This window comes from Telmatherina bonti (assembly GCF_933228915.1).
Source record: "Telmatherina bonti genome assembly, chromosome: 11".
Taxonomy (NCBI): Eukaryota; Metazoa; Chordata; class Actinopteri; order Atheriniformes; family Telmatherinidae; genus Telmatherina; species Telmatherina bonti.
In genome coordinates, this window is record NC_136629.1 from 35,031,067 (window position 1) to 35,053,088 (window position 22,022).

At 38.0% G+C, this 22,022-nt stretch overlaps 1 protein-coding gene across 1 annotated transcript in view; it reads right to left on the bottom strand.

Moving 5' to 3' along the window:
* Positions 1–22,022, bottom strand: part of kcnq5a (potassium voltage-gated channel, KQT-like subfamily, member 5a) — a 141,498-nt gene that overhangs the window by 25,973 nt on the left and 93,503 nt on the right. Inside the window, exons 2-7 of the mRNA XM_079248471.1 lie at positions 12,208–12,298; positions 11,939–12,065; positions 9,114–9,289; positions 6,491–6,616; positions 4,350–4,460; positions 4,126–4,221 (exon numbers count right to left, since the gene is read on the bottom strand). Of these exons, the coding sequence (XP_079104597.1) occupies positions 4,126–4,221; positions 4,350–4,460; positions 6,491–6,616; positions 9,114–9,289; positions 11,939–12,065; positions 12,208–12,298 (727 nt within the window). The remainder of the gene's footprint in view (positions 1–4,125; positions 4,222–4,349; positions 4,461–6,490; positions 6,617–9,113; positions 9,290–11,938; positions 12,066–12,207; positions 12,299–22,022) is intronic.

A 22,022-nucleotide genomic window follows, 5' to 3' on the forward strand; every position in this document is an offset into this window, starting at 1 on the left:
CTGGTGGAGGGGATACATGCCTGAGGGGGGGGAGGGCGCTTTGGTAGTGGTGCCAGGTGGCTCTGAGGTAGGGACGAGCGCCGTCGGTGGAGTACAGACGCCAAGCCGCCTGGGTGGAGGAGGGAGCAGAGATGGAGAGGAGGCGCCCACATTCACATGTACACAAAGACAAACAGGCACAAACAGATGACACAAAGGAGCAAGTGCACAAACATGGCGATGAAAAGCGACTTAAATACACGTTTCATCCAAAGAACATTTCAGGGGATCATAACCAGCTGGCAGCAGCATCAGAGGTCCTCAGTATGTCCTCATCTAAAGGGCAGACTGTGTCTCTACAGATATAGATCTGATTACAGTTATCTGTGTTTTTGTCCTTTTGTTTGTTTGTTTTTTTGTTTTGTTTTTTGCATGTAAATGCAGTGAGTTCATTAATTCAATTCAATTCAAGCTTTATTAAGGACACAGAATCCTGGTCCATAGAAATATAAAAAAATAAAATACAATAAAAGAAGAAGTGCAATGCAAGAAGAATTACAAATATAGGCAGGAGTGCCAGTCATTAATAAGCATTTTGTGAAATTTGGTCGTCATAATGCATATCATTACCAAAGAGGAAAAAAAGCAGCTGTCCCTCACCTTACTGCTCTAAGACCCTCTCTCCAGATCAGCATGTTACTGCGTGATCTATTCAGACATCATGCTGATTTCATCTCAGCTGGGAGGCTTTAGTTAGCAGAATGCTAAACAATTAGCAACATTTAGTGCAACTACCTATTGCCTTTAAAGGTAGAGTATGTAAGATTTTCAATGTTTTCAAAATAAATTAACTAAAAAAAATAACTACAATCATAATTAGATAGTTTTTTTTAAACATGTAGGTTCCAGTCTGTCCATATTTGATGTGTTATTAAATTACAAGTTTAATTAATGACAAAGACCCTTCTTGAATGTTTTCTGACCAGTAAAAAAAAAAGTACTTTTTTCCACCAGTAGGGGGAGTATAAGCCCATTTATTCCAGAGCGGCTCTGAGCTACAGCTCACAAGTGATTCCTGCCCTCATTGGAGCTGGCAAGGAGGAGGGGTGAGGGGTGAGTTTTGCTCATTATTGCCAATCTGTGGTTGTTTGTGGAGGTAGCAGTTTTGTGGTTTTGCTCACGACCTGGTGTTTGCCACCTGGTGGTGGAAAGAATCGCATTGAAATCTTACATACTCTGCCTTTAATGCCATCTACATAACTTCACCCACTACAACATATTTATGTATATAAAACAGGAAAACTAACTCAGCATGTGCTTGTTTTTTTCTTTTATATCTATTCCAGTCTATTCCTTTTGGTTCCCCTTGTGTGTGCAGCGTAGGCAGATGCGTGTCAATTATTCAGTGAACTATTTTAACCTTAAAGAGAAGTGCAAGATGAAAAAACTAGTCAGTCAGTCATTTTCTGAACCGCTTAGTCCGATTGAGGATCTCGGAGCTGGAGCCCATCCCAGCAATCACTGGGCGAGAGGCAGGTACACCATGGACAGCTCACCAGTCCATCACAGGGTGAAAAACTATGTCCTTTGATTAAATGTTTCTAAGGTGAATACTGCATAGTCAGAGCAGCTTAGTTTATCAGTTAAGCTTCTGTTTGTTGGTGCATCAGATCAACATAAACTGCACCGTGGGTTCGTAAAATTAGTGGATAGAATTTGGAGGAAGGTGCAGAGGATGAGCTTTTTCTGCACAAATAACTGCAAAAACCACATATTCCAACAGTTTTACACTTTTTTTCACTACACTCTAAACAATCCCTTTAGTTGAAGCTGACTGAACCTCTCTGCTGGTGCCAGGTGTGGTTACAAGATTTGTGACAGGACTTGATGGTCCAAATATTTCTCAGTGACAGCTTGAAAATGAATACCACCCTCCTGCCACACACTGGTCAGTTTTCGCCTTTGCTCTCACAGCTACGTTTTCAGGAATAACTTTTTACGAAAGATTTTTTTTTTTTTTTTTTAAATAGAATTGACCAGGCTGAGGCGAGAGGACAGTGATTTTCTGCCCTTCACACAGACAGACACACAGAACAAACTGTGATTTAAAGCGTGGAGAAATGTGTGAAATGAGGGAGTGCACTGACAGACAAGATGATAATGTTATCCACATTTTAACACATCACAGCTGCTTCCAAGTTTCCTATGACCTGTTGAGGAAAACATGATGAGGTTGGAAGAAAACAGTAAACAGGTTATTAATACGGAGCTAATGACGCAGAAACAAGATGACCACATGCAGGATCCTAATCATTGAATTTTTTTTCTCATCTGGACACCTAATTTGCAGATTTCACAGATAAATTGGATATTGATACTTTTATTTAAATGTTAAAATGAATGTTTTTATCTGAGAATACAGTGAGACACAGCAAAATATTTGATACGTATTAATAATTCTCAACTTCCCCAACTAAAACTCAAATTTGGAAGGAAAACAACAACAAATGCATCCTATCATGTCTGTCTGCAGTAGAGAAGGCATACACACCCATAGTTGATGATGCTCAGCAAGAAATTACAATAGTTGTAAGTTTATCATGACAGATTTAAGCCAAAACAGATGCTAAAATATTTAAAAAATCTTCCACATGTGATGGTTTAGGTTAAAAGATAATGCAAATGTTGAAATATCTCCATTTAATTTCCCTTTACTGTATCATCCATCAGCACCACATTAGTGGCCAGATGGGGGGGGGGGGGGGGGATGGTCCTGCTTGTGCTAACTGAGGTAGAATTCATCCTGTAGCTGTGAGTTTACAGACCTCTTTAGTCTGTCATTAAAAAGACAAAATACATCCAACATATTTACCTGAAGTCTGAGAAATACAAACATTTCAGGAAATAGAAAACCTTTTAATTCTTCTTTTAGCATCTTAGAACAGTTTAAATGGACTGCTCCAGCGTCTTTTAGCAAAAACGTCCACTAAACTGATGCTTTTTGCTCTTTTTGATTTGATACTCAAGACACCCAAGTTGCTGAGACGCTCATTGCTCCTAGTGTTTCTCCAGCCAGTCTTCCACTCAGATGATATCGTGCTCACAGGCAGGGCGAGTGCTAGTTTGCCAGGAATGGTCAGCAACTTTACAGGCGGCTTAGGGTCAAATATAAATGTTAAATATAAAGAAAGTCCTGGATGCAATTTTTGTTTTGGAAAGAGACACATCAGATAAACTTTCTACAAGATATTCATTCTATAAAGCTCTTGGTTAGGACAGACATATCTGACAGTGTTTGGGTAACCATCTGGATTTTTAGGGTTATTTCTACTTCCTAATATGTAGTTTAAAACTGGGTCAACTGGGAGGTTTGGACCTAAATTGTCTGTACGGCTTTGAAACTTTTTGTATGACTGCGTCTCACTAGATAGTACAAATACCTCTGTTTTAATGGTCACAATTAATATTTGAGAGCGATAATTACAATGGAAGACATACAGAATTTGGGTTGCACCCTGAGATGCAACATTTCAAACATTAAGTCCAAGTTAATTAATTAGGAAGTCAAAGAAAAAACAGACACACAACACTCTTAAAGACACAATCATGCAAACATAAAGGCACATACATAAACCCACATGTGCAGACTTGTGGTTATCAGCCAATATTTATTGTTCATTAGAAAGCAATGCAGCTGGTCTTGTCTATTACAATGAGTGACGGTCTGGAGGAGCGTCTGCCCAGGGAATGATCATCATGGAAACGCTCATAAATCCCTGCAGTGCGTGTTGCTGTTGGACCTGAGACGCAACAGTGTGCCTCACACACCATAAGTCATTGTCAGCAACACACTCAGATGGCCCAGAGAAGGGCAAAAAACACACACACACACACATATATTAAAACAAACTAAATTAAAACACTTTTACTTTTCCTCACAGTCTGATGCATGCATACTTTTATTTAGACACAAACACGCAAGGTTTACAGTCAAAATAGACCCAAAACTTTGCAGAAGTATTTTTATTTATGCACATAAAAGGGAAGGGAAGGTGTCTTCTACAGCTCCTTGGTGTCTGCTGCAGAATAAAGGAATAAAACCAAAAGATGAGAAGTGTGTTTGTTCTCTGCAAGCAATCTTCCTACCTGGATGAGGCTGGCAGCTGGGTTCCTTCTTTTTTCAAAGTGCTTCTGTCGATGCTGCTCCTGCACCTTTAGGGCAAAACCTGACCCCAGGATTCCCTACACGCACCAAAGACAAAAAGGGCACAATAGAAAAGTCACTAAATATAAGGAATGGGGTCTTATTATTATGAATCATTTAAAAGAATGAGTCATTACACCATAAAAAGCATATTTCTCTCACTCACAGCCGGCAGGGCGAAGAAGGAGATCCCCAGTAGAGCAAAACCGGCTGATAACAGCCTTCCTGTCCACGTCTGCGGGGTCTTGTCACCATAGCCAATGGTTGTCAGGGTGATCTGAGGGGTCGGGGTCTACAGTCAGGTTACGATTGCTCAGGTGGGGACAGTTGAGTCTTTTTCAGAAATGCCATACATAATAACGTCTGTCACAGATTCATTCAGACACATGACGGAAAAAGATGTATCAAGTGAGCTCGCCTCCGACATCATTACTAAGTTTTCAGACACAATGTGTCATTAAAATTCATTTTATCATTTCAAAACACCGCAGTAAATATATAGTAGAGTCTTCCTGTTTGTTGGCTTGTGTATGTACTGCACCAAATAAGTACACAACCAATCACAGAACAGGGAAGCTTTTTAAAGCAAAACATTGCAGAACATGTAGAAAACCAAGATCCACCGCTACTGTATGTCAGTCTTCTTATGTAGTTTCAAAGTAATGCATATATTTTATAACCCAGCAAAAAATCTCATCCCCACAAGTTGTAGAAAATCACCAGCATGGTCCTTTAAATAAATATTCCTAAATGACAGAGACAGAAATTTCAAAACATGGCTAAAGTATATTAACTTGTACAGTAGCTACAGTAATATAAGGGAGCATTAGCTAAAGTTAGCATTAATAAAAAGCATTTCATTCCTAGTGCAAAATTGCGTAACAGTGTGTTTTTTGTTCTTATATTTCTTCAAAGATGTCAATTTTAGTTGATACATAACCTCTCTGGTTTTTGTGTGCATGCAACCTTGTTAAAGAGCTGCAGTTTACAAGCTGAAGCACCATTTTCCAGTTTATAGACGTTTCTGTTCCACTAATTGCTCAATATTAGCGGTCAGGTAAGTGCAGCCTTGGAAATGTTAGTGAACCTTGCAGTAGTTTCACACTTCAAACCTGCTTTATTTTTTTTTTGCACCAACTCACAACGATGGCATTGCACTTTACAGACACAATCAATTCAAGCCAGTTCAATGTGATCCAATCAGTTCATCCAAGGCAGTTTATAAAGAAATAGCAGCATAGCTAAAGAAAACACGCATAACTCTTGTGTTGACCTTGAAGCTGTTGCAAATAAGTCCACCTTTACTACTTTTGTTAAATTTTAATTAATTTTCTAACCTACATCAACCCCTGAGAAGCATTCAGAGACTTCATGCAAGCAGAGACTGAATAGATGAATAGAAAGCTGACATTTGCAGAACGGTGCACTCTGCGTCTGATGAGGATTAAGTTGCTGTATGTTTTACAAAGAAAAAGCCAGATTTACACAAATAATTTAAGGAAATTTCTAGATCTTTATGCACAGTTTTGGCTCACAGTTTCTCCTTCTTGACAGCTTTGGTGTTTTCTCATACTTCTTTAAAGTTTTATGTGTGTGAACTTCTGTCTCTTTAGTTTTTTTTTTTTCTTAAAAACAAAAAAAACCCCGTAACATAACAGCTTCCAGTGTCTACCAGAAAGAATGATGCTTCAAGGTCTGGGGGCACAGGAACACATTGTGTCTGAGTGTCATTCCCACAAGCCTCCGAGAGCAGTTTCACCTGGCAGCAGGAGAAAATTGAATTTATTGATTGGGCCATTTCTTGTTTGTGTCTTGTCTGTTTCCACATTTTCAAAGGAGGATGTAAGAGGAAACGGAGCAGCACAGGCAGCCGAGGGTGACTTTAAAAAAACATTCCTGTTGATTTTTTGTGCTGCCAGTGTCATTAGGGTCAAAAGGAAACTGTAAATGGGAATATATCACTACTGTCAGACAAAAGCAGTGCGATTCCAGTTTGGCTGCTTTCCTTGACTTGTCTGAGATTAAGAGAGGTTTCATGATCTCACAGCATATTTTAGTGTAATTCTCATAAGCCATGGATGACTATAGTCTTAAAATCTGACACGCTGAGTGATCAGAAGTCATAACAGTGAGAAATGACTTACATGTCTCTGGAAATGACACAGAAATCCCCCAAAATAAAGTCAAATAAAGATAATCTTTAATAATCGGCTCAGAGTTTCAAAAAGCTGCTCAGTTAAAAAGGTGCAGCGTGTCACACGGAGCATTGTATGCCGCTTTGCGTGTCTGTGACGTGTGCGTGCTCACCGTGCCCCACCACAAGGCATCAGCATACGTGTCAAACTCCTTGTTGAATTCTTTCTCCACCAGATAGACCAGGAAGGAGGAGAAGATGAGGACCAGAAACCCAATGTACCAAGCAGTCACCAGCTCCTGCAAGCACACATGATAAATCACTGAACTTCATACTCTGGAAAACATAATCACTCCCTTTGGGGGTGAGATAGGTATTCTTTCAGCTACGGTCATTTAAAAAGCAGTGTTGATATTTAGCTAACACCTGGTAAACATCTTTATTTTGTGTTGTGAAGGCAAAAAAAAAAAAAAAAAAAAAAGTTTAAGAGGACAAATAAAGACAAACCTGATAAAGAACATAAAAAACACAAAAACTAAACATTATACAGAATACACTTTGTAAAGTTTATTGTAATTAACACTTCATTTACTGGGTAAATTACGCATCCATGTGTGTTTATTTATAAATACATTGTTTTTACTTTACTTTCTTTTTGCATTTCCTTCTCTTTTTTGCAACCATAACAGCTCTTGTCACCTCTGCAGATGAGGTTATGTTTTTGTGTTTATTTGTCTGTCAGTGTGTTTGTTAACAACTTTACACAAAAACTTTTTTTTTTTTTACTGAGAACTGGTCTCGGTCTAACTTAGCTTCCATGAAATTCATGTGAGAGTTATGTGGAAGGAATTGTGGACAGAGGAGTTTTTTGAAGGACTCTTGGGTGAAAATGAGCCAATAGGTGGAGGTCTGCTTTTCTTTTTAAACTTAATTTTACCATCGTCAGGTAGATAATTATGACTTGCTACATTTATTCACATATTTGTTTTTGTTAAAGCTGAAAACTCAGATGATTAAGTCGTTGCAACACTGAACAGATAAATACCCACATATTCATCAGCTGCTAAAAAGGAGGAATTTAGGCCTTTTATTTGTAATTTCAGGATTAAATCCTGTCTTCCATTTTAATCCAAACGAAGCCACTTATGTGTCGGTTCTGGATGCTTTGTACTCTAGATATTCTGTATCATAGTGCTCTCAAGTGCGTCGCAAACCTTATATTCGTCATCCATCACATTTGGTAGTAAGAGCGTGTTGGATGATCCTCTTCATCAACATGTCGGCTAAAACACTGTTATGTTCTTGTTTACAAGGCTATTCTTGGTCTACATCCTTCCTACCTCTTGACTTTCCTTCATCAGAGGAGCTTGGGGCCCTATTGTCTTCGTTCACAGGATTTTTACATTACGCAGTCCCAAGGGTCCGAACAGAGCTGGGAAAAAAGGCTTTCATGTTTGTGGCTCCCTTTGCCTTGAACGGACTACAAAGAAAACTTAAGACTTCTCGACTTGATCTTACTAACCTTTTTTAAGCAAATGAAGAGAATTTAAAGAAATGTATATTTGTTATTATTATTATTATCATTATTATTATTATTATTATTATTAATAATAATAATAATAATAATAATAATAATAATAATAATAATAATAATAATAATAATAATAATAATAATAATAATAAATAATTTATAAATCCCTCTTTGCAAATTATTTTCTTTCTGTATTTGACTTATTCTAGTTACACTATAATTATTAGGCTGCTAATTTATGGCACCTGGGGAGCAGTTGGAGGTTAAGGGCCTTGTTCAGGGGCCTCCAGTGGAATTTTAACCTGGTTCTTCCAACTAAATGTTCCCCTTAATTTGTGTGTTTTGTTTTTCTGAGCAGAGTCAGTTTATATGTCTATTTATTATTTTGTATATTCCTAACTCTGCTGTTTTTGCCAGCATGAGATTTTTATATATATTCTCATCACATTTCTGGACCTTAGTTATGTTTGGAAATTGAAATAGAGGTGCTGCATTGTTTGTGTTTCTGTATAAAGCGTCCTGTGTCAGGCTGATCACAAGACAAACTTACCAAAAAATCTTCTTCAAAAAGGAAAATTAATAAATAATCTGAATCAGAAGCTGTATCATTTTCAAACTGTTAAATATTTGAGCTTCTTTGTGCACTGAAAAATTCTACTTATACAGCCGCTGAAAGACAGTACTCAGATATTGCATGTATAGTGTGCTCATAGTGTATGCATTGTTTTTATTATAATGGTTTATATTTTATCTTTTTTACATATTCTCTTTGGTACAGAGAGATCTTAAATGGAAATTTTTTTATGTTTCTGCATAATGACAATAAAAAAATGCAGTGAAAGTTGCAGTCTGATTTGTCTGAGTTACTTCCAGTTTAATATTGGCATTTCCCTTTTTATATTATCGTGTGCCTATAATTAAATTAATTAACTTCCACGACATTTTAATTAAATTACTTTCTTCATCATGAAAATTACTGTATTGTGACTAAATCCAATTAGGTCTTTAACAGGCTCCATTTCCTGGCAAATATTTGTCCAATCACGTGTCAGCACGTGTAAAAAAAAATGTTCAAGGATAAATTAAGTCCTTCCCTGCTAGTGTGCAGTAATCAGCACACAGACAAAAAACAGATAAAAAAAATTAGATAGTAGCAGACTGAATCACTGCTTCACACGTCACACTGATGACGCCGTAAAATATCCCGATGCAGGGAAAATAACTTTACTAACAGACACACAGCTCAGAAAACATGTGTGTCTTACCTTACTATGCGCATAAACCACAGAGCCAAGCAGTTTCCAGGTCCCTCCCCTGCGGTCCATACGCACCATGCGCAGGATCTGAAGGAAACGAAGGCTACGCAGCGCAGAAGTGGCAAAGACGTTACCTTGGCTACCAGCTGAAACCACAGCAACCGAGGTGATAAGTACGATGATATCTGGGGAGTAAAGGAGTGAAAATTAAAGGTCATGGGTACCACAGTTGAAGTAACAGGAAATGTGGTCAGCTCACCTACTTTCTATATCCAACTAGCCTCTCATCCATCTCCTTTAAAACAGCTATTGATTTACTACAGGCTCTCTGTTTCCTTTTCATCTCTATTAGTCTTCCTCTGTCTTTGTGTCTAGACCTTAAAATATCACACTTCTCTGCTTGTATTTCGCAGGGCGCTGCCCTCTTACTTGGAATATAAAGTGTAGAGAATCCTACGCTTTTAAACAGCAGTCTTAAAATGTAAGACAATTCATAAATTAAGATTAAAAGGGACATTGTGTAACTTTTGCCTCAAACATCAGCCTAATGTGAGTAATAATAGATGATTTCTGGGATCAGTACACAGCACTTGACGCCAGTTGGCGCACCGTGGGGGGCTGCCCTCCTCAGAAATCAGACATTTCAACTTTGCAGCGGATCCATCTCTCATGGGATCATGTGACGGAGAGCGCTTTGCTTTACGGCCCCCTCCCCCTATAAACACAGATATGTTGCTTTGTGCTACTTTTGTGCTACTGAACAAAGTAAGACAGTGAAAACGCTGTTTGAGGAGGACAGAAAGACAAAGTGGGAAAGATTTCACTCGTTAGTCTGATGAAAGAACAGTGTGGATACAAAACCAATTCTCTGTTTGCCTCAGTATTATTAGATTAGCTCTTTGCCTGTTGTGCAAACGTACCAAAATTTCATGAACTTTTTCACATCTTTCAGCCAGCGTTGATTCAAAATGCTGGCAGGAAGCGCCTGATGAGCAGCAGAACATTGCAGCATGTATCTATGTCATTATTTAGCTGTATAGTAGAAGCTATCTGCAGATGGTTGAAGCTAATCAGCCACAAACCAAAGCTAACAAAACTTCTTAAACATTTTGTGCAAACTGGGCTGGTTTAAATACAATAAATGCATTTCCTATAATTCCTATGAATATCAAAGAAGCAACAGCAAAATAAGCAACTAGCCTGGTGTAGTTTTATGTTTTCATACGGTGTTCAGAGGGAAGCAGTAGGCATGGGCGTAGAGGACGCGGGGTACACGGGGGACATGTCCCCCGCACTTTTTACAGCCATTATAACCACTTGATTACTTTTTTTACATGCTGAAACGTGTTTTTCCGAGCCGTACCTAAGCAGGAGAAGCTGGCAGCTAACAACAAACACCGTGTAATACAGAGAAGCCTGTCTTTGGCGTTATTCACATCTTCAAACATGTTCACCAAACCAGCTAAGAGACAACAAAAAAAAACTAAGACAGTTTCTTCTAAATAAACCACGTAAGATGATTCATGCTGCTGAATGTAGATGCTGTTGAGCTGAAACAGAGATGTTCTGTAATGTTTATGTCACCATGTGGATTTTAAAAGATGACAGAAAGATGTTAATTAACTTAGCTAAGCTAGCTAGTTAAGGCAGAGGTAGTAGTATCTACATTTACTTTAACAAAGTTTTTGGTAAATACTCTTGGGAGTTATTTTGTTGGAAAAATGTTTTTACTTGAGTATTATTATTTTAAAGTAATAATAGGCTGCTCTTACTCAAGTAATTAAAGTTTTCAGTGTCGTCATTTGGAACTTAATAATCTGACTTCTTACCCTGTAGACGTTCCAGGGTCATTCTATGTCAACTCAACCAGTTTAGCAGCTTTAAGAAGCTGCAGCTTTAATTTTAGATTTTGACTTTAGAGTTTGATAGTATATCATCCTAAAGAACTAAAGTTGGTTTCTGGGTCCTGTGCTGTTTTATTTATGTGGTTCTGTAGCCGCTAAGGATAGATGAAATTGAAGTCTTTTAAAAACTCATCTTTTCATGTTGACTTAACTCCAGAGAGCAGGAACACCACGTCTATTCTGTCTTTTTTTGTCTTTTGAACTATTTTATTGTCTTTCAACTGTTTTTATTTTTATGCTATTAATGTTGATTTATTTTATTTTGCCTGTACAGCACTTTGGTTACCTCGTGGTATGTGAAAGTGCTCCACAAATAAGGTTTTGATTGAGTGATTGAATGTGAGAGGATGATAAATCATTTTATAGATCTAAGCAATTTGTCCCCGTCACTTCTAAAATGATGGCTACGCCCTTGGCAGCAGGACTGTAATGTCCTATAATCAAATAGTTAATGCTGATGTTTTCACAACAATAAGTTATTGACATGAGTTGTGCCAAAGTTACTGCTTCATTTGATTTTCAAAACTAATGTCATGGTAATGTTATTGAGGCAATTTTTGCTAAATGTGAATGTTTTTTTCTGTTTTGAGAGTGCCACGGATTTAATTTAGCAACAGTGCTGTGTGATTTGTTGGTTTAGCACCCCTAGTGGTCAAAGGTTACACAGAATCTCAGAACTTTTATTCATTTATATATGACAGCACTTTGAGTAAAGAGAGATATTCTATTGTATAAAGTATCAAACCTTAAGCTGAACTAATCTAAAAACATTTGCAATTTGCACTTTGCTTCTTTGAAAATGTATTTGTTATGTATAAATAAAACTTTTGGCATTTCCAGTTAACTCATTTATTTGGCTACAAGAAATGTCTTTATAATAACATTGTGAAATATTTTTCCCACAACTTAGGAGTCTTCAAACACATCTACCTATGACACAGAAGGGTTTCCTGGCAAAGCGGAGGCGTCCCTGCCAGCCTCGGTAGCGACAGCAGCAACCAGCGCTCCATATCCTGATGATATATTCCAGGCCAAACACTACTATCATTACAAACTCCTGCAGAAAACACACAGACGCAGCAAAAGTGTTAATAATTTAGTACCAAAGTCAACAAGAGAGAAAAATATGCACTGACTTGTACAATGATGTTTGTGTATTGTCATAGTTGTGAGTTTGTATGTTTGTTTCTGTGTCCTACCAGGATGAGCAAGCAGTGTGAGGAAAATTCCTGATGAGCAGGGATGGTGGAAAATACAGAGAGAACCAGACATCCAAATACCAAGATGAACCTGTGGAAACAAAACACACATAAACACACATCTTACATGAGTAATAAATAAAATTTAGTGACTAAATAGCACGTTTAGGCTCATTAGTTTAGATAATGCTCAAATCTGCAACAAAACACACACAAACAGATCACTTCCCCCTCTGGCAGGCTACATTAAGCAGGGCTTAAAACTGTTGAAAGTATTATTATCACACTAAGCACTACTAAAATCTTCACAAATCTTTTTTTTTTATTGCTGTTAGTGTGGCAATTCTGCTTGTTCACAAACTGGATAGAATGAAGGTAAACTGATTCTTATCAATTTAACAAACACTAGCACAACAAGCTGCTGATACAGTGCTGATAGTGGGGGAGACAGTTTTCTAGTATATGTCCTTATTCACTAAAGAGGGAAGCTCCGTATGAATTAAAGTGCTGTGATTCAGTAGGGAATAAAAACAGCGTTACAGTCCAGTTGCAAGTTTCTGTAAACTGAAGTTATTCAATTCTTATAGAATCATGTCTGTTTGGTTTAATATATGAAGTTTCTAGGTAATTATTAGTCAAATTCAGGATATTAGTCTTGTATAATATCTACCAAACAACCAATTTTTAAGTAAGGGATCAGCAACTGACAATTTGAATAACAGTTGCCAACTAAACTGAGAAATATACAATAAAGAAACAGCATTTCTAACACAATACTGTACCAAATAATCTACAAACACGACAACTACAAACAACAAAATGTTCATTTAGCCACCTGTCAAAATTGTAGCTCACTTGTTTAACCAACAACAACAAAAACATCGTCAGACTTGGAAAATAATCTCAACAAAGACAACTTACTTTAAGTGAGAAACATTTTTTCCCCACATTTTGAAACCCATTGTCAAAGAAATCTGCACATAAAGATTAAAGGTTTTGCAGTTGTTTACGGATTTCTGTAGCTAGCAGCTAGCTTAACTAATGTTTGAGCTCTTTAAGTAGAAATACAGAAGTTGGTTTGTGTTTCATTTCATGTCAGATTATAAAAAGCTTAATGTTATAATAGAAACTTGTATATTAACATTTTTATGTGAACACATTAAAGGTAAAACATTAGCAGATAATATGTTAGCATAGCTAGATGGGTTGCTGGAAGCACCTGGTCCATGCACGAGCACAAAAGCGAAGGAGGGACATGAAAAATGGTCTTGTCCACCATAGGGGCATTTTATGGTTTTGTTGTGATGTTAATTCACACACACTTTAATGAAGGAATAAAACAGTAATATTTCCCGTGACCATCTATCATTTTGTTTACTTTTATTTCTCTTGTTTTGCTATTTTTCAGCGGTTCAGAACAACGGACTCCCCCTCCAATCCTCCTAATGACCTCTCCTCAGCTGCTCAAATACTTATTTAATAAAATACGTAAGACTATGGATTTACATTTATAATTATATAGATGTGATACACTGGCGTATGTTCTTCGAAATCTGACAGTAACATTTAGCATAAAGTATTTCTAAATCCAATCCTTTATGCTGTGAGGAAACTGTCCTTTGAAAGTCATATGTTAAGCCTGGGTAATTAGCAAACATAAATTAAAATTCATAAGAATGCTTCCAGGCAACATATGCACTAGCAGGCACAGCATGTCAGTTTTCAGAGTATCTGTGAACATTTTTTTAAGATGCCATCTGTCTCCCTGATATTTACAGTGTTTAATGTGCTCCAGTCTTGTTCTCCTCTTATTTATATTATTCTCTATATCCTGTTTTTGTCTTTAGTATCTCATACTTTTGTTTTTTTTTTTATTTAACTCTTTTTCTTTGCTTTCCCATCACCTCCATCTCCATCAGACTTTTTACTCTCTCTGGAGCCTATTACCATCAGTTTGTATTTTTTCCTTGCCTGGCTCTTCTGGATGATTGATCCCACCATTTATTTTCCACAGCCTCCACAAGAAATGTGAAAAGTGTGCATGAACAGAGTGTGTACCTGTGGCTGAGTTACAGCTGGAGAGGACTGATGGCTCCCAGCTTCCAGCTCACATCTGCATGTGATACCATCTCCTTCTCTAATAGCTATTTACTGTCATGCAGACTGACAGCATATAGAGCAGCTCTACCAACAGCATCCAGTCATAAGTAAATGTTTTAAGGGTTGTGTGTGTAAGTGTGTATGAGCAGCTTTTAATCATTATGACATGTAAGTGATATAAAATGCATTGTAATGAGGACTAACTAGTTTGCATGTGGATTAGCAATCACTTCAGGGTGTCGGGTCAGGACAGCAATTATTATGTTCAGGTGAGTTGAGATGAAAAAGAGAATGTCCAGGTCCAGGATTTAACGTTGAACTTGTCCTTTATTTACAGATGGACACTGTGATGAGCGAGGTTGATTAGGTTGAAGGTATGAATGGATCAGTATGAGTGTGGTTTCCCTACACAGAGAGTAAAAGAAATACAAACCCCTCTTTACATGCATTTTATGAATTGATTAATTTATGACCCTGATTTTCTTTATCCCTTAGACTGCAACACAAGGACCTAATCAGCACCATTACTTCCTTGTTCAGGCGGTACGGTATTTACTCTGCATATGAGAATCACTCATTTTGCTGCTGGATTCGGATTACACTTCCACTTCTAAAAAACTAAGAGAATGCAAAATTTTACTTGGCAAGAAATGAAGATGTAGCACTACAGTGATATTCTTTCATATTAGATATACTGACTTTGGAAATATATTGTTTTGCTGGAGGCCTTTTCCTAATTTGAAAGTTTGTGAAAACTTAAGCACTTCTTCTGAAATGGCTGGAGGCAGATTGTAGTAAAAGGTAACGTCCAGTGCGGAATAACACAATAGAGTTAAAATCCTTGAAGCTCATATTTCCACTCTCTGACTTTACCAAATTGCAGCTTTATTGGCGAGACAGGAACTTAAAGCCCTGCAGAAAGCTTCGCTATAGCAACAGGGTGACCTGAAAAATGTCTATCCCTTATTAACCTTCTCCAAATTCTTTCTTTGTTGTTTGGACAAGAAATGATGAGATATTAAAGAGAAGAAATTGAGGTATATTTGAACATCAAATAGTTGTGTGTTTGTTTTAGATACCAGCTGAGTCCCTATCCCTGAGCCATTTACAGAAATGACAATTTGGTTGAGTGTGATGGCAGATACTAAAAGTAAATATTGTATTAAAAATGAAAGTAGGAGCAGACTAAAACAAAGATCTGTGTGTGAATAAAAACCTGTGGGCTGTGGTTGTATGCACAATTGTCCACTTTAAAAAGGTATTATTTCATGGTCTCAGAGGTGTGTTTCTGCACTGATTTCACAGTCAGACTTTGAGTGACTTTGAATGACAAGCAAGATAATAAAAAAACAAACTGAATACTATAAGCCTAAGTATGCGTTGTGATAAAAATGGAGCTAAAAAATGGTGTTCAGAGCTCATGATTACAGCCTTTGGTGAAATCAGTCCTTCAACTGATGTTAAATGGCTTCTGCAAATAACATTCACACGTTCGACTTCAAACACAGCGACAACAAAAGGCAGAAATCATTCTGCATAAAGTTCTAAACTCTGTGAATTATCAGTATGTTTTCTGTTATAACTTCGGTCAAGGCGGGGGTCAAGCATTCGGCAGCGTTGGTTACTCTGTCTGTTAGAAACAACACAAAACATGGATGGATTTTGATTTTAGGAAATCTCAGAACTGAATAAGGAACACATGATTAGATTTTGGGGGGGGGGGGGGTTCCAGATCCCTGCTGTGACACTTGCACCTGGCTCTGCTATGGAAATACTCACTCCTGCCAGTTAATCTCCTGATTACTGATCGATCACACCTACATCCAATACCCTACCAGGCTTCTTATACCGCTGCTTCATTGTCCCACTCTGTTGGACCTCGTATCAGCTATGCTGGACCTTCTTCCCATCTCCTTCCCGGCTCAGTGTCACCTGCCTGTTATCTGGACTTGCAAGCCATATCCTTCCTTTGCCCCCATCGTGGGATTTTCATTGTGATCCAGAGTTGTATGATTGAAATCCTGGTCAATCCTGACCTGTCTGAGAGGTCCTTGGGGGGCGATAGGGATAATATTGCCGTTTGAGCTTCTAGCTAAAAAGTACTGCTCACAATGATGGACAAAATAAATTAAATGGCTTTGTGGAGGTCCATACCTCCTGAGTGCTTCTAGTTTATGACTAACTTCAAGAAGGTGGCAAAAGTTACGTTTTTGCCAGTGTTAATCTGTCTGTCTGTCTCTCTGTTGGCAACTTCACCTAAAAACTACAGGACAGATTTTCATGATGTTTATCCTCATACAGGTCTTGGTCTAACTTAGATATCATTAAATTTTGGGAGTGATCCAGATCACAATCTGAATCCAGGAATTTTTTTAAAGGATTCTTTATCACTGCAAGAAGGGCCATTTTCAGTATACGTGCATTTAACTCCACAGTTGTCAGGCAGCTTGGCCAAAACATACAGAAGTGCCCAGCAGGTTTTACAAGATACTGAATCGCGGCAAAATTCTGGGTATATTACCATCCACAACAGGAAAAATTACAGAACCTGCATTAACATGCAAAAAAAAACACCACAATGTGGCCAAGACACTGTGCAGTCATAATGAGTGTATCTAGGAATCTAATAGTGTATCCATATAGAATAAATGTAGGACTAAACATGAGCTGGAAATGACAATAGAGGTGGACAAAAAGCTGCTTGGTGAACATCAGCACTCTCCGTTTGCTCTTCTTGTGATTATTATTAAGTATGAAGGAGACAGATACAAACATCAGCTGCTTGGTGAGACTGAATCTATATGACAAACTGGTTTGTTGAAACTGTCATCAGGTGTTTTGGCACATTTATGGGAAGGTGTGACATCTCAATTGGCTTTGTAATAATAAATAAGTGTGTTTCTGATTGTATGGATTTCCTTTGGACAGCATTTTCATTAAGTTTGTTAAGACAACATGATTTCACATCATTTATCACTCTTCAGTAGTCAGCATGTTATTGGCGTCCTGTAACCATGTGTCCAGTTTTTATCGGTTTCATTTACAACACGACTAAATGATGAAATCGCTCAGTCAGTGCAGACAGAAGTGATGAATGAGAAGCTGTTATTTAATGACGCGAGCGGGGGGGACATGCACTCAATAGTGCTGTTACATTGATTGGTCTTAGACACTTCATAAGTCACTTATTAAAATAAATGGTCTTGTTTCAGAAAGATGCTTGTGTGGTGACAAGCGTGAGTTCATGTTATCATCTGGAAAAAAAAAAGCACATAAAATAAATCATCTTCTCAAAGGTTTCATTGTGTGTTTACTCGTCAATTACCTGACGCAAATTTATGATGCTGCTGAGACAATATCCTCAAAGGACAATATGAGAATAAACCTCATTAAAATGAAGCTTTGAGTTAGTTATTGAGAAGAAACTTGAGACCTATCCTTTCTATTACAGGTACAGATCAATCCCCCACATTAAAACTGCTGACCTCAGAAATTAATATTATTATATAATTAATATTATTATAAATTATTTTAAATGTCATTTCTTGTGGGGCTTTATAATATCCAATGATGTCCACAGTGTTAAATCCATGTTTTATTTTATATGCAAATTTTATTTTATAAGCAAAGCTCATAAGACTTTTCAGATCATAATCACAAAAATAACCTTACTATCCATTTGTGGTCAAAACAGACAAAATGGATCGATCATCATCCTCCATTGTCAGATAAATGATAAAGGATAATGACGTCTAATCCTGAAGGGTGCCAACAACGTAACAGTCTGTGATGTGATTGGAAGTCAGACCTGGCTTGTTCAGAAGTAATGCGAAACAGTCGTATTTTGGGTAACTAATAAAACAGACTATTAAAGTAAGAACTAACTGCTTACACTAGAACAGAGAAGTTAAAAAAATGCCTGCTGTTCTCAGATGTTTAGCACATGCAAACAACCGTCATAAAATAGCACAGTGACACTGAGGATGTGGGTTAGTCTGGTCCATTCAGAACGTTGCATTGAATGTTGGACTTAATCCCCAGCTCTCTCAGCTTAATTAATACCTCAGATGTGTGCTGTCAAACCAACTTGTGGTTAAGTTGGTGCTTAACAAGTAGCATTGACAAGCTGCAGGACTGAGTGCCTGCCTCGGTGCATAATTCAGAGACAAACTACTGCTGTCTTAATGCTGATGAATAACCCCAGGACCAGCAGAGAAACCCATATACAGCGAAAAACTGCAGCACTCCTCCACAAGCTGAGGAAGATGCCTGAAAAGCCTGAAGAGTGAGAGGTGAGTGTGTGAGTAATCACATCCCTGGAGATTTGCAGCCTGGGCTCACAAGGCATCATTACAAGTATCTTAAAATGGAAACAATGACATGTATAACTAAAAGCAGCTGCACTGAACTCTGAAATATGAGTTTCCAATTGAAAAGGTGATGAAAATAGTTCTTTATTGATGTTTCTGTTATCTTGATCTTTATATGCTGACAAGACGCACATTTCAAGTTCATTTTATGTTCCTTTTATTTAGGAAATAAATCACTGAAGGTGTTCAGTTAACTTCAACAGAGAAAAAAAAAAAACCTTTTCTTCCAGGACCGGTGGGTTCTTCCAGCTTACCATATTTGTGAATAAAAAGGGAAACAATTAAGTGTATTATGTGATCGATCACATTTTAACATGCTTTGTTTATGGATACAAACACTGGTTACTACACACTCGATTGTTGCAGCACAACATCAGAGAGATAGATATTAGACTTTGCTATTTCATGTGGATAATTAATGACTTCAGTCCAGACGTCATCAAACAGGCTTGAAACAGAACTCGCTGCAATTCCCTCCTTTGAAGGGATGATGGAGCTCACATATTTTCACCCAGCTTGCACACATAACTAAAAGTAAACATGCAAAAAACAAAATAATTTAATAATAGCTTTTTGGGAAAATTACAGCTGCTTTCAGTTGTGTCATTATCTGTTCTCTGATTTTCCCGCTGCACCAACCATGCATATGACTTCAATCAAAGGAGAGGAAAAGAATAGACATAAAGAAAGCCCACTGCTTTTTGTTGGTACAAATGCCTCAAAATATCAAGCTGGGGAAAAAAATGGCTGGAAATTAAAAAGGAGTATACACACTGAGGAGCAGCAGAGAACTCAATGGCAAATCAGCAGGTTCTCCCGCATGAAAGCAGCACGCATCGGACACTGCAAACGGGAAGATAAGGATCGAGCATAGCTATAAATAACACTTCTGTTAAGGAGAGGCCTGTTAGATCAGAGCATCACAGATAAAGCAAGAGAGGGGAAGATACAAAACAAGATTAAGAAAGAGAGGGCAACCTGAGAGAGCTGACTGAGCACAGCCAGTATCTTCTTTCCACAGTCTCTTTCACTGACTCATCTTTCTCCGTTTGGATCCATATCAGCTGCCGGTGCATGATTTAAAAAAAAAAAAAAAATTATTATTTTATTTATAGTAGCGCAATTAAGTCTGCAAGCAAGGCCAAGAGGAGGGTTGAACGAAAGCACGCACTTGAAAATGAGGAGTCAGTGAAGGTGTCAAGGAGAGGTGAGAGAAAAAGACTTGATGTTGCCAGGTTGATTTGTTGCAGCAGTCTTATTACTTAATCCCTGAGTTTATCCAGGCGAGTGCAGTTTCTTACCTAAAGATGGTAACGGTTTTATTTCTAGGCAACTGCTTGACCAAAACAGAGCCGGGCCAAGGACATGGAGCTAGAGATCTGGATCTGTGTGCAGGTGAGGTTTACAGAAAGCGATTCTCTCATTCACCTCAATGTAAGGAGGCTGCATGCCCAGCTGAGTGAAGCCAACCTGCCCGACTGATTGGACCGCTGCTCTTGGCGCTTTATAGATGCACAGAAAGGTAATTGGATCATTGATCTCGGTGTGTCTGATGCTTTCTTCCTTGATCATCTTACAAGTAAGCATAGGCAGGGCCGGATTAAAAGTGCACAGGCCCCTGGGCCCAGAGTGCTCCAGGGGCCCCCTTCCCCAACGCAACATGTGACAATTGCGAACGATGTTTCTAACATCTCTCAGCCAATGGTACCAGTAGCAATACACTATTGGTAGTGGTATAACTATCTGGCTTTTATGTACATTTTGTTTTATTTCCAAACTGCTGGTGTTAGCCCTATGTGGGCTCCACGTGTGCCCCTGGGCCTGTGCCCATAATTCCCACTGGATAATCCGGCCTTGAGCATATTCACCAGTCAGCTTGCATGGTGATTTTTGTCAAATGACCAGAGTGTAGAAAGTAGAAATAAAAAGTAGAAATCCAGTCCGTCAGCTCTTTCCAGCCAGTCACTAAATCAGCTGAATTGATTTAGCTCAGCTCCACTGCAGGTAGATGAGCCTCTTAGTGAAAACACCTGTTCTAAATGCATTGGTAGATCTAAAAACATGGCAGGACTTCTACTTTATTTTTACTTCAACTTAATACACCTCTGCAAATGACAAATCTTTTATGCAACCAGGAGCTGAAATAGTCTTAATGGCCTGCTTAAAGCCCCATCTATGCACTCTTTTTGTACATAAATAGGTAAATCTGTGTCAAATACTCTGTCAAACTTCCCCGCCTGCATACTCCCATGCATCCTTGATGTTGACATGGTTGTTAAGTAAAACATCCACCTAATGGCAGTAAATTCTGATCTTATTTCTGAGTTCAGCCATCAGTTTAAGACAACATGGTGAAAGTGGATGAGATCATGATAACACACATTGTCCGAAAGAGATATGAAAGGAGGCAGTGGTCTGTGTGGCCATTTGCTGGTTGCACATGTGCTATGCTGTGCTACAATGCCTGCTACATTTTTGTTGGTCCATCTAGGAATGCATCTTCGAGGTTGCTGAGAACAGACTTTAATACACGACTAAAGGACACAGTAAAATAATATACATATATTGCCAAAATAATATACATATATGCATTATTGTTTTACAAAATAATGCAAAAATATGCAGCTATGGGTGGAGTGATCAGTCCAGTGTAGTTCAGCCTATATGTGCAGGAGACACTTAGGCAGCACAGCCTTTTGTAGACTTACAGTAACATACAGGTATCCTTTATGTACAGCAGTATAAAAGTTGATCTGCTCATCTTCTCCAATGGTGGGTTGAGTTTGTTTCAAGTGTAGTTGTATGAGCACTTCTAATCAGTGAATTACCTTGAAAAGACTGCATTTGGCACTCCAGTCTGGAGAAGCAGGCAGATGCAGCATGACAGAATCTAATTAACGCAATGCTTTGAGCAGTATCAGCAGCAACTGATAAGATTCATCTTAAAGACAAAAAATGTATATTAGCTTCAGCTTATACTATATTTTTGCCTTTCCATAAGCTAAAAAATGTATGGTTTTCTGCAGGCTCTTTATGAAGACAAACTAAAAGAATGAAGTTGAAGGACTGTGTCTTTCCTTTATTGGGTAATTCATTTTTATCTAGTTCAAAGCACAAAATTATTTATGTGCAGTGAACTGTAACAGCAGATGTTTTCAAGGGGCTTTGCATTTTTTTTCCTTCACTTTATTTGTTATTAGGGCAAACTTAATTAGAAACCTGATGAACAGAAAACCATCTGGGCAGTCCTCTGTAGCTGTTTGGAAAAGGACAGGCACTGTCAAAAGTACATAATGAGACTAAAAATATCTGTATATAATCATCATTAGTGAGCTTCAACCCTTC